This window comes from Aotus nancymaae, unplaced genomic scaffold (genome assembly GCF_030222135.1).
Source record: "Aotus nancymaae isolate 86718 unplaced genomic scaffold, 86718_ANA_hifiasm-v0.15.2.pri h1tg000058l, whole genome shotgun sequence".
In the NCBI taxonomy this organism is placed as follows: Eukaryota; Metazoa; Chordata; class Mammalia; order Primates; family Aotidae; genus Aotus; species Aotus nancymaae.
The window spans coordinates 7,034,517-7,048,268 of record NW_026988472.1 but is presented as its reverse complement, the minus strand read 5'-3'; the positions used below and the strand labels follow the sequence as shown (position 1 = coordinate 7,048,268).

The window sequence follows — 13,752 nt, the reverse complement described above, 5'->3', positions numbered from 1 at the left end:
TGGGCAGGAAGCCTCTCTTCGAAGCCGTGGTGCTGCCTGGCTGCTGGTCTCGCCGCATCCAGTGACTGGGCTGTGTTCTCTGGTGCCCTCCCTCCCCCGTTCCCAGTCTCCACAGCTTAGAGCTTCCCTCAATAAGCCCGGATCCGCTGCTGGGAGATTTCAAGGGAGCCAGCCCAGATCTAACGAGAAAAATCAATACGGAGGAACAAACCTGAATTCTACACCTATTTTCCATTCCTACATGTATTTATTTGGTATTGGTGATGAGGAACCCCATCAGAAATTCCTGCAAGGGAGAATACTACTCGACTGTTAGGGGCAAGGCGACATTGATATACACGTAGCTTACCACATACATAAAAGTTTACGCAAACAGTACAGCGGCGGACCACCAAGTTCTCATTCCACATCCCTTTCCCACACTGTGTTTAGCTGCCCGTTCTTGAAACTGGATCTCAGGGCAGCGCGCTGCATGTCAGCAGGCCTAGTACTGCGTCTCGGAGGCAGTCAACTCAGTGGTGCAAAAGCATATAGGACAGCGACAAGGCATTCACACTACACTGACATGTGATCTCTTACGGACAGCAGGAAGGGAAGAGAGACGGAGGTCCAGGGTGGGAAAGCGACAACATGCATCACGGGAGGCAGGTGAGACGCGGCGGGGACCGCTGGGACGCAGTGTCCCTTGCCACAGGATGCCTCGCGGCCATCTGAGAATGGCAGGCACCAAAGATGAGGACCTTCCTGGGGTCGGTCAAGCGTCATGCTGGGAGGATTCCCACGTGTCCCCGTAAACGGGTCCTGGCACTCATCCGACCGCAGCTTGCTGTTTCGTCCCCAAAATGGTCCCACGCCCAGGCGCTGCCAACACGCGGGCTCCGTCTGAGTCCCTCCGGGTCTCCATCCCAGGTGGGTGCGCATCTCAGTTTTCCTCTAACCACTGCTTGAGCAGCCTCTGAAACATTATTTTGCTCTCCTGCTGCCTCTCTCGCTGACGCTTCTCCTCTGCCTCCTGCGGCTGGAGCGCCGCTTCAGGCAGAGGCCCGGGCTGGTTGGTACCTAGGTTCAGGGTCAAGCCACTGAGGCCCTGCACCAGCGTCTCCCAGGAGGAGGGAAGTGGGGCCCTGTTCCTCTCCCCAGGGATCCCAGAAAGATTCGGCCTGTGGCTCTGGCAGTATCGACATTCACATCGGAATCGATTCTGACCTCTGTCACCTAACGGGGAGATTCTGGCTTCCCTCCCAACAGCGTAGGGGGCCATGTGATCGCGGTGTCTCCTCCTCACGTGCCTCAGGAATGCTTTCTTCCTCTGAAGGAATTCCAGCCTCTCCCACCGCTGCTCTTCGAGCGTCTTCTCCTCTCTGTACCGCTGGTGGAGCAGCCCCTCGGGGAGAGGCGCGGAGTGGCTGGGGCCAGGGCCGGGGCTCAGGCTGCTGGGGCCAGGGCCCAGGCTCAGGCTACTGAGGCCAGGACCGGGGCTCGGGTTACTGAGGCCAGGACTAGGGCTCAGGTTACTGAGGCCCATCATCAGCTGCTCCGAGTACGAAGGCTGCGAGGGCGCTGGGCCTTCCCGGGAAGTCTCTGCAGCTGCCATCGGGAAAGATTTAGAAGGCGATGCTGGATTCTGTTTCTGGAGTGGATCCATGGAGGTGTGGTCCCAGCTGGAAGCTCCACCAGGCCCTTGGGTCTAGAAAGGGTGGTGAAGCTGGAGGTTCTCAGACACCAAGAAGGTAGCGAGGAATGTGTGCAGGCAGAACCCAGACTGCAACACAAGGTGATAAGACAACAAGAAAACACATGATTATTCATCTGACTCAACCTCTCTGTCCCTCCACTTCCTGTGCGTCAAATGGGGATTATACAGACACCCCCTTCTAGGCTTCTTCTGAGGACGATGTGAGATCATACATCTCAGCAGCTGAGAATACTAATGCCATCTAATAAAGGACTGAGAAATGATACCAATTAATGCATCCACGTGACCCGGGGTGCAAAAGGATGCGATGCAGTTCGGTGATGCTGATTCCCCGCTGACATTTTCCAAACCCTTCCCAAGCATCATCTGAAGAATAATCAATGCGTGACTCACAGGTGCTCTCCCCATGAGCGTTTATTTTCTTCCATTCACAAGGGAGACTTTTACTCAATTGTAAGCGTTTGCACCATGGGGGCACACCCTTTTGCATGTTCGTCTTCCTGCACTGGGTTTGTGTCTAGTCAAAAAGGCTGCTCATACCTATGGAAATCGTCTCCGAATTCCTACTGTAGATAAGAATTTATTTTGCTAAGCAACAGAAGCAAAAACCCCCAGGAGACTTCAAACAGAAAAAAACATACAGGAATTCAATTAGTCCAAAAGCTGGTTCTTTGAAGTGATAAACACGTGGCAGGACTGACTGGGGGGAAACAGGGCAAAGAAACAAGTTACCAATATCAGGAACGCAAGAAGAGATTTCACTCCAGACACAGAAAACATAAAATGGTCAACATGGTAAGAATACACGTGATTCTACAGCTTCACATTGCACAGGTCAGAGGAAATGTAGCACATACTCGAAAACCACAAGCTACCAAAACTCACATAGGATGGATTTCAAACACTGAACTGTGTGCACGGTCCTGTATGTTTTAAATAAACTGAATTCACAGGTAAACACATTTGCAAAGACATCTCTGGGCCAAGACAGTTTTTCTGGCAAATTCTAACAAACATTAAATGAAGAAATAGCAGCAACTTACACAACTTCTTCTAGGAAACAAAGCAGAGGGAATGCGTCCCACCGATTTTATGAGACCAGCACCGCAGGGATACCAAGAAAATGACAGACCAATATTCTTTCCTAACACAGGCACCAAAGTATTCAACAAAAACCTAGCAGTTTGAATGGAGCAATATGTGAGAAGAAGAATGAGCCACGATCAACTGGGTTTTATAGAGGGAATGTGAGGACTGTTCTTCCCATACCTGAAAATCCATCAATGTAATCCACAGATTGAGAGATCAGGTGAAGAACAAAAATGACAGGATCACATCAAGCTATGCAGAAAAACCATCTGACTAGATTCAAAGTCCACTGGTGATATAAAAACTAGCACCCTAGGGACACAAGACAACTTCCTCCCCCACAAAAAGGCCGTAAACAGTCAAACCTACAACTAACAAGCCACTCAATGGTCAAAGACTGGATGCTTTCTGCCTGAGGATGTGAACCAGGCAGGGACGTCTATTCAACGTCACGCTGGAGGCCTAGTCAGTGCTATAGTGCCAGAAGAGTCACGGCACGCACCGGAGACAGCAAGAAACCAAAGTACTCTTTTTCGTAGGTCATGTGATCGTCTACATGGAACAAGCCATGCATCTCCCCCAGACTCTCAGAGCCAATAAGACCTTAGTGCTCATTAATGAGAGCTTAGCAGCGATACAGGAGAGAAAGTCAACACACGGAAAACAATCCCATGAGTAACTGGAAACCTAAATTTAAGAAAGAATACCGTTTACAAAAGCTACAAACACAGTGAGACCGTTACGTATAGAGCTTAAACACATGGAATGGGTCTGTGTACCGAAAACTACAAAACAGTAATGAAGAGATCAAAGAAGATTTGGTTAAATGGAGAGAAACAATGTGTTCCCAGATTTAAAGACTCAAGAAGGGAAAAAGTCAACTGTCCCCAACTTGATGTGTAGAATGAATGCAGTGCCTGCCAGTCAGAATCCTTGAGGGACATTTACATATATAAACAAGCAGATTCGACAATTCACGTGGAATAGCCGATGTTCCAAAAAGCAGAAGGGATTCAGAGAGATCGTGTTATTGGATTTTCACATTTGCTCTAAAGCTGTAATAATGGAGATTGCTGGATTACAGGGGTAGACATATAGATCCATGGAAGAAAGCAGAGTCCATGAATCCATCCACAGAGATGTGGCCAGTCAGTTTTGACACGGATGTGAGAGGGAATCCAACGGAGAAAGGATAAGCTTTACAATACACGAGGCACCGTGTCCTTATGCGAGGAGATGCGCCTCAACCTCAACCTTTATGTGCAGTTGAGGAAAAATGCTTCAGAGACCTACACGGCAAAGTTCAATACTAAGACTTTTGGAAAGAAACCGTAGGAGGACATCTTTGTGAGGGGAGGCTAGGACATGACGTGAGATACACGATCCATGGAAGGGAAAGATGGATGAATAGAATTCTGGCAAAATTTAAAACTCTAGGTCCGGCTGGGCACGGTGGCTCCTGCCTATAATTCCAACACTGCCGGAGGCTGAGGTGGCTGGTTCACTTGAGTGCAGGTGTTCGAGACCAGACTGGCCAACATGGTGAAACCCTGTCTGTGCCAAAAAATATAAAAATTAGCTGGCACGGTGGCACATGCGTGTAGTCCCCAGCTACTGTGGAGGCTGAGGCAGGCGAATCACTTGAGCCCAGTAGGCAGAGGTTGAAGTGAGCCGAGATCGAGCCACTGCCCTCCAGTCTGGGCTACAGAGCGAGACCCTGTCTCAAAATCATCAATCAATCAATAAGAGACAATAAAACAAAACCTTGGCTGTGTAAGAGCTAGTGTGTTCCGAAAAAGAAAATCAAAGTTGCACCACTAGGAGGAAATGTTTGAGAATCATTGACCTGACTGAGATCTCACATCCAAAATACATGGCACATTATCAAAACTCCACAATAAGAAAATCAACACCCCAACTAGAAAATGGGGGAAAGACTTGAACGGGAGCACATGAAACCATATTTAACGTCACTGAGCACTAGGGGAACGCAAATTAACATCGTGAGTACTGGCAACGCCAAGCGAGGAGAACATGCTGGGCGACTGGAACTCTCACACTTTGCAGCTGGGAGGGCGAAATAGCAGAGCAACTTGGAGAAGCATCTTGGCAGTTTCTTGTAGGTGAAACAGATGTTTACCATAGGACCCAGCCATCCCACTCCTGGGGATCTACCCTAGAGAAATACAAAAACTTAGGTTCACAAAAGAGCTCGCACTGAATGATAAAAGCAGCTCGATGCAAAACTGCCCCAAACTGGAGAGAGGAAAACGTCCTTTGGTGGAAGGCTGGCTGAACACCTGTGATCTTCCACACAGTGAAACTGCTTTTTCAGCCTAGGACAGAAGCATCCGACACTCACTCAACATGTTCATCAGGCCAAAAGAAGGAAGCCCACCTCACAAGGCCACAAACCATATGGCGTCACTGACACGACACTCTCCCCCAGACAAAACTAGAGGGAAGGAAACAGATCACTTTACACCAGGGATGGGGGTGAGGGAGGGGTAACCGCAATGGGGCAGTTCCAGGGAGTGTCCTGGGGTGATGGGACTGTTCTGCATCCTGACCGTGGTGATGGTGGTGACAAGAACGTAAGCCTGTGTTAAAGCTCACAGAACTATACTCCCGAGGGAAAGAAGTCAATCTTGCTGTAGGTTAAGTGAAAAAACCCAATGGCATATTTTGCAATAAGGGTATCTCTCTGTATTCTTTTGATAAATACATCTTAGATGAATGCAACCAAAAATTGACATTAAATGCTAAATGGAAACTTCGGACCAGCCTCCCAGGCTCTATTCTTTTGACAAACTTGGAAACCAAGAATTCACTAGTTTTCTTGAGAGGATGCTGGTCCTCTGAACGTTTATTCACCAAATTGTGGCTACCAGCACACACCGGGGTAGGAAAGAACCAAATCAGAAACAGTTTGAATATGTACTGAACACACACACACACACACACACACACACACACACACCCCAGAAAGGGTTAATCTTTCAGAAATTGAAATCTATCTTCCCTATGAGTTAGTTCCCTGACATCCTTTGGGCCACCACCGTATTACACAAACGCTTATGTGTGAAACGTGTGGAAAATGATTTTTTTTTTGTGAGACGGAGTTTTGCTCTTGTTGCCCAGGCTGGAGTGCAATAGTGCGATCTCGGCTCACTGCAACCTCTGCCTCCCGGGTTCAAGCGATTCTCCTGCCTCAGCCTCCCGAGTAGCTGGGATTACAGGTGCCCACCACCATACCCGGCTAATTTTTGTATTTTTAGTAGAGATGGAGTTTCACCATGTTGGCCAGGATGGTCTGGATCCCTTGACCTCGTGATCCACCCACCTTGGCCTCCCAAAGTGCTGGGATTACAGGTGTGAGCCACCCTGCCCAGCAGGAAAACTATCCTACCCCAATTACCACCCAGCCAATTTTCAGGTGTCACAAGGATTCTCTCAGGATCTATTTCTACATGGAGAAGCTAATTCTCAGAGAGAAAAAAGTCCTCACAACCCTTTCCCCCCTTTTTTTGTTGAGGCAGGGTCTTGCTCTGTTGCCCAGTCCGGTGTGCAGTGGCAGAATGTTAGCTCACTGCAACCTCCGTTTCCTGGGCTCAATTGTCCCTCCAGCCTCAGCCTCCCGGGCAGCTTACGCTACAGGCGAGAGCCACCATGCCTGGCTAACTTTTGTATTTTTTATAGAGACGGGGTTTCACCATATTGCCTAGGCTGGTCTCGAACTCCTGAGCTCAAAGTGTTCCTCATGCTTCAGCCTCCTAAATTGTTGGGATTACCGGCATGAGCCACTGTGCCCAGCCAACAACACCTTTATAGGAAGAAATAAGGGCTGGGCGTGGTGGTTCATACCTGTAATCCCACCCTTTGGGAGGCCGAGGCGGGCTGATCACCTGAGATCAGGAGTTAGAGACCAGCCCCGCCAACATGGCAAAACCCCAGCTCTACTGAAAATACAAAAAAATTAGCTGGGTGTGGTGGTGGGTACTTGTAGTTCCAGCCACTAGAGAGGCTGAAGCAGGAGAATCATTTGAACCCAGGAGGTGGAGGCTGTAGTAAGCTGAGATTACACTACTGCACTCCAGCCTGGGCAACAGGGCAAGACTCTGTCTCAAAGGAAAAAAAGAAATATGAAGATTCTGGAGACGTCAGCTGACAACCAGCCTGCATAGTCATTGCTCTTTCCTCTTTCTCCCTCCATCAATTTTGTGAAATGAAACATTTTACCGTCCTACGTGTAGGTTCATCCAGAGATTCTCAAACCACACCCATGGAGTCACTCATGATCCCTGACAGAGGCATTATGGACAACGAGGTCTAGAGAAGTCCCCTGTGTGTACGGAGGGGAGCGGCTGCAGCAAGACATGTGACTTCCCTTCCTTCATCATCTCACCAACGTCATTCCTTCAACAGGCAGTTGCTCCCCGGGAAAAGATCTTGTATCAAAAATCTCTGCATAAAACACCACAGCCTCAAGTTTCCTGCATCATCTCACGCAGCTACTGAAGAGAGGGAGGGGCTACTGGAGACAGGGAACCCAGACAGTTTAGCCGTCAGACCTGCAGCATGAAAGGTGATGTCTCTGGGAACCGATCCCTCACTGGGATGGTTTTATCTGGGAACTGATCCCTCACTGTGATGGTTTTATCGGTCAACTTGGCCAGACTTGGTGACTGGTCCCCTTTGGTCAAACGCTACTCTAAATGTTGCTGGGAAGGGATCTGTGGATGTGATTAACATTTATCATCAGGCTGGGCATGGTGGCTCACGCCTATAATCCCAGCACTTTGGGAGGCCGAGGTGGGTGGATCGTTTGAGGCCACCAGTTCCAGACCAGGCTGGCCAACACAGTGACACCCCATCTCCACTAAAAATAAAAATTACTCGGGTGTAGTGGTGGGTGCCTATGGTGGTTCGGGAATGCCATGGCCCCTAGCAAGACTTTCACTTTCATTCAACCTGCAGGACTCAGCCGAGATAGCACTTCCCCGCTAGAAGCCTTCTCCAAGCTCCTAAAACAACCTGTATTTCTCCGTCCTGGCCCCAGTCCCACTCAGCTGTCAACAGGTAGTTGTCTGTCAACCCCCCAGCCCTGGAGCTGACAGAGGCCAGGGACTTTGTCTTGTTCACCCACCACAGAGCCTTGAGCCCAGTGGACATCCACATTCACAAATATCTATGAAAGGAAACAAGGAGTATGGGGCCCGTCATAAACATCTCACTGAGTATGTCAAGTCAACTCTGCAGAATCCATATTTTTCCACGTTGCAAAGGCAGAAATTCCTGCATGGAGAGGTCAAGTAACTTCCCTCAGATCACACAGCCACTCAGGGACAGAATTCCCTCCCGGGTCTCCCTGATTGCAGATGCATACACCCTTGGTGGCATTGCCTCTCTGGGTGTTCAGCCTCCTCTGACGCCTAAGTGAGAAAGTGATCCCGAGGGAAGAGTTCAGACAGCAGAGCCCTGGGGGCTGAATCGCGTGTCCACAGCTGCCCGGGGATCGGGTACAACGCTGCGACTCCTTACTCTCATTTTCTCCTGGCCACTTCTGTTCTTATGCTGAAAATGCTGCACCTCTCACACCTCTCGCACTACCCACTCTCATTTGCTTCATTTCTCCTGTGCAGAAGGAGAAAGAGAACAGCTAAGCAAGTGAATCCAGACTACACCCTGGAGATGAGCGCCAGGAAGAGCTTTGTGTTTCTTTTAAAAATTGAGCCAGTCCTATGCGATGCTTGTTTCAATGTTCCAAATACGATATGAGATCCCCTTATAAAATCTATTTATTTCCATTTAAAGACACAGATTTCACTTAATAATTCCAATTAAATATGGACTTTTTTTTTTTTTTTTTTTTTGAGACGAAGTCTTGCTCTGTCACCCAGGCTGGAGTGCAGTGACCCGGTATCAGTTCACTGGAGCCTTCACCTCCCGGGTTCAAGCAATTCTCCTGCCTCAGCCTCATGAGTAGCTGGGATTACAGGTGCCCGTCATCACGCCTGGCTAACTTTTGTATTTTTAGTAGAGACGGGGTTTCACCATGTTGGTCAGGCTGTTCTGAAATTCCTGACCTCGTGAACTACCCGCCTCGGAAAGTGCTGGGATTACAGGCATGAGCCACCGCGCCTGGCCACATGGACCTTTTTCTAGAAGTGCCAAAATCCTACAGCAAAATGACTAAGATCTGTGCAAGGTCTCTGGGTGCTGAAAACTGTGCTCCTAGTCTCGTGCCATGCCAGAGGAAAGGAGTCTGACTCTTAGCCATGCAATGCCACACAGATTGAGAAAAGAGTCTGTCCTACACACGGCTTTTGGATGCCTACACAGATTCTCTCTATGCTGCTGGGTCTGGAGTAGAGGAGTTGTAATTCTTAGCAGCTTTGTAACAAAAGAACAGGTAGTCAGTAAAGCCAGCAATGCCTACTTTTAAGACAGAAAGAAGAAAATGAAGACAGCAGTGAAGCATGGTGCTAGCATCAGGGGTCTCCCAGCAGGTGAGTCCACAGAAAAGCAGCGGGAGTACAACCAGGAGTCCAGGGAGGGGCACATTCTGAGGGACCAAGACCAGTGGCTAGAGCAGCAAGAGGAAGACAAGGAGCAAGTCTCCTCTTGTGAGAAAGGAGCTTACCTAGACTCGCCCAAGGCAGTCAGGTCGCTGGGTTCACAAGGTCGATGCTGTGGGTGTAGGTCGAGTGGCTGCTACACCTTCACCTACAAAAGAAAACAACCTCACTGGCCAGGTCCCATTCCTCCAGGTATTTACTGACAGCCCACTCCATTCAGCAGTGCCTTCAGTGAATTGCCCAATGCAGACCCATCCCAAGGACAAGTCTCAGTCAGAAATAAAATATTGTCCAAGAAGCCAGGAATGGTGGTTCACACCTCTAATCCAAGCACTTTGGGAGGCTGAAGGGGGAGAATTGCTTGAGCCCAGGAATTTGAAACCAGCCTGAGCAACAGGGCGAGACCACCATCTCAACAAAATTTTAAAAAATTAGCCAGGCACAATGCCGTACACCTGTGGTCCCAGCTACTGAGCAGGCCCAGGTGGGACGATCACTTGAACCCAGGAGGCTGAGGCCAGTGCAGTCCAGCCTGGGTGACAGAGTGAGACCATCCCCCCAAAAACAAAACAAAACAAAACAAAAAGACAACCGTGGCAAGCATGAGACACGGGGGCTCCTGACACAGAGGAAGTCAAAACCACCATAGCCCAGGTGGTAAGAACAGCTTCTCCCAGGGTGTGGTATGATATATATTATCTGCACCAGTTGCAGATGACGTAACAGGATCAGAGAGTAACTTCTGAGTAGCACTGAAGGTCACACATCTAGGCAGTGGTGGTGACCATTTCTCACTGAGGTCTGCTGAAATACAGAAGTCACTCCACTATTTGTGACACCAATCTCTCTTTATATTGCCACCTGTTTTAATTCGCATTCTCTGACACATACTTACCTGCGGCTCCACCGACCTTCATATTCTCATAAGTGGCTAAAGACGGTATAGGCTTTTTTTTTTTTTTTTTTTAGCACATCAGGCCTTTCCATTAAAGAACCTATATCTCCTGTGCCAGGTACAATTGCCCAGCCCGGAAGTGAACATTTATCTGGAATTCATCTTCCAACCACACACTAAGGAAAGGAAATGGATTACTGCCATTAGGTATTTCACGAATTCTGAACTATGATTTCAAATGTAACCACTGTCCAACCAGGAACAGTAAAAACAGTGCTTCCCCATGAAAAGTATTCACAGGACATTTTATTAAATGCCAAAGCGTTCCAGGTAAGACACACTGCCCCTTTGACAGGGAGTTGTTGAAATTCTGCTCCTAAGAATACAGAAGTCCTTTCTCTCTCCGTTGCTAGTGCCCTGATAAGCCCAGCCAAGCAAAGCCATTCGCTTTTTTTTTTTCTGAGCAAACACCAAACCACCATCACACCCACGCACAAATCCAACGCACCCAATGGGGATATGTCAGTAGAGGGAAATGGCATTGGAGATGCAGCTGGAAATCCATGAGTACTCAGAGCACTACATTTCTGATGGCGCAGAGTGCTACCGCCCATGGTGGCCTGTACTCCAGCAAGGTGGATGACGGAGAGGCCTTCTTTCTCTAAACCTAACACCCTACAGCTTGTGCGGCTAGTGGACACAAATGGCCTAGACCAGCCACTGCGCGCGAATGCAGGAATCACAGCGCCCACTAAACGCACATCTCATATGTCACATCACGACCCTCCCTCTGTCACACGTCCTAGAAAGGGTTTGTGGGACGGTTTGCTTCAAAAGGGGCAACGGAGTCTTCCTTGAAAGTCCTCCAGTCACGGTGTTTCCTGCTGTGCGGTGGGAGAGGAGGTGGGGAAGGAGGTGATGCCAAGAACACGGTGATTTCTAAACCCGTTGAACAATGATTACAGCCCAAGTGTAGTCCTGCCGGCTACCAACGCCCGCGGCAATTCTCGGCATCCTCTTTCTCCGCTGAAAAAGGCCACCCCCAAGCAGGGAAAGAGAACAACGCCACCCCTAAACTGCGCCACCGCCATTCCCACACTGGGGAGCTAAGGGCGGCGGCAAAAACCACCCGCTTCCTCCGAAAGCCCCACTCCCGGCCGGCCCAACCCAGGGATTCGAGTCCCAAGACACCGTAGCCTGTGCTAGGGGACTGCCTCGGTGTCGGCCTCTCGCTCTACAAATCTCTCTCCCACCCACCCCCACTCTCAGTTTCTCCCGCGCGCGCGCTCGCTCGCTCGCTCGCTCTCCGTCTCTCTCGGGCTCTCTCACGCGCGTTGTCGTTTTGGAGCCGGTTCCCGCCGTCCAGGAGCCCGGCGGGGCCTCCTTTCCCGGGCCTTAGAAACGCAGCGCGGCCCGCCCAGAATTGAAGGGTTAAGACCACCGAGACGATTCACCCTCCGGCGGGCTAGAGGCGCCACAAAGCGGAAGGGGGCGTCAGCGAGGACGAGCGGACGTCACAGGAATGCGACACTGCTAAGAACCTGGAGCTCTTATTAGCTGCTGCGGGCGGCCGGGGACCCGAGAGGAGTGAGTATGTGTACGAGAGCGGCTCAGTGGCTTCTCTACTCATGCCGCCCAGGTCGCCTGCGAAGGGAGAAGGCGTGGAGATCACCCCTTCCGGAGGAGCGCCGCGGCGTCCCCGGAGCGGCCCTTTTTCGTGGCTCGTGGGCGGCACGAGTGCTTCCGGAGGTCATGGGGAGAGAATCCACGCAGCGGAAGTTCACAGGCGAGGGACGTGGGAACTAGGCTGGAGGGATGGGAAGAGGCCGACTTCTGTCATTGGCTGGGAGTTTTGAGCTAGGGCGCGACCTTAAGAGCTGACACCGGCTGTTTCATTTTCATTAGTTACTCTTTTTGCATAAGCGATACATACACCTTGGTAAAGACAGAAACGAACCAATCCAAGACATTGAAATTACTCAGGTTACTGCCGTAGGGTGAGCGCCCCAGAAGTGGAAATCACACTGTCGGGGTAAATGGAGGGGGGAAGGGGGTGTGCCTTTTGCTTTCATAGGAAGGAGTAGACAGGTTTTAGTGGGGAGATTTATGGGGCAGGAGTTTTTTGTAATTAGCGGAAGTCTCAGCTAGCTGAACAGGGAATGTTTCTCTCTCTGCCTATCTACTTTCTGTAGGACACACTTCCCATCTAAGAGAATCATTCCTGAGACAAAAATAACAAGGTCTGCCATTTGGGAGTCATGGCACAGAGTGGAGAACCAGCAACCTTTCTCTAACTCCCATGGAGAATATAGGTCCTTTATAAAGGTCAGTGATTTCCCAGAACAAGAAAGTGCCTAACCTCTCTCTGTGCCTACCGCGCCTCATCCGTAATAGGATGGCACAGAGATTTCTTTACCATGGCGTATTTCAGGAATCAAGTGACATGCAACAAGGTCTGTCCTAGCAGATACATGCATAGTACATTCCTTTTTAACCCTGGGAGAAGCCGCCTCATGAACAGCAGTTTATAGTTTTCAAAAAGTAGTATTTTGTGGTCTAAATGCAGGAAGGAAAATCAACCATTATCCTAGAATATTATCTTAATTTCATTTTACAATTGAAGTAACTGCGCCACAGAGAGCTTAAGTAACTTTCCCAAAGTCACACAAGAAATAAATGGTGGAGTTACAATTTAAATCCAGGTGTCTGTGGCTTCATCCCCTTCGTGCTGTGCAGCCATACACTGTCATTTCCAAATGCACACATGTGGCTCGATCCTCCCTGAGTCTACAGATTTTCTGCGCTGACAACCCCACAGGCCCGTTGCACTCACTTCCTCCCATCCAGCCTCCTGGACAGTGGGAGATGACTTCTTAAAGAAGAGTGTTAGACATCCTTGGTCCCAAAGGCCCTACCCAGCCCCTGGAGGGAGAGGTGGGCTTCAAGAGGAAGATTAGAGGATTTGAAGGGAGAGTGTGTTTGTCTGAAGGACAGGCTGATGGGCTATTACAGCACACATGTGATAATAAACACCTGTGACTTTGAATACATAAATTCAAAGTAACAGGTGTTTATTATCACATGTATTACTTCTTTAGTATTGGCAATACATGCCGAATGGTGATGATACCCAAAGCAGATAGGTAAAATCAAGCCACTATATGGGCAAATTGAGACAGTCCCATTTTACTTGGGAGGAGCGCACAAGAAAATACCACTCTGCAGTATAAAAGGAGAACCTTCTCCTAGACTCAACAAATGAAACAAATTAGTCATATTTTCTAATTATTCTTATTCTCCTATTACAAATGAGGTGTGGTAGGCACACAGAGGTTAGGGCAGCTCTGCGAAGTCATTCAACTCATATGTCTTTAGGTCCCAGAGCAAGGACTACTGAGCATGTCCCAAAGTGAACCCACCCATCCCCACTCTCAGCACACCTGCCCCTCCTCCTGTGCTGCCTGACTCACTGACAGGCACCAACTTCTACGCAG

General features: G+C 49.4%; 1 protein-coding gene across 9 annotated transcripts in view; it reads right to left on the bottom strand.

Moving 5' to 3' along the window:
* Nucleotides 1–227: 227 nt before the first annotated feature.
* Nucleotides 228–13,752, bottom strand: part of LOC105734474 (protein FAM156A/FAM156B) — a 50,281-nt gene continuing 36,756 nt past the window's right edge. For 6 of the 9 annotated variants that reach the window (XM_064364337.1, XM_064364339.1, XM_064364335.1 and 3 more), the window contains 2 exons: nt 9,429–9,511; nt 228–1,762 (listed from right to left, as the gene is read on the bottom strand). In XM_064364337.1, the coding sequence (XP_064220407.1) occupies nt 923–1,645 (723 nt within the window). In that variant the 5' untranslated portion in view covers nt 1,646–1,762; nt 9,429–9,511 and the 3' untranslated portion in view covers nt 228–922. The other 3 variants (XM_012477291.3, XM_012477292.2, XM_012477289.2) reach the window with 3 other exon arrangements.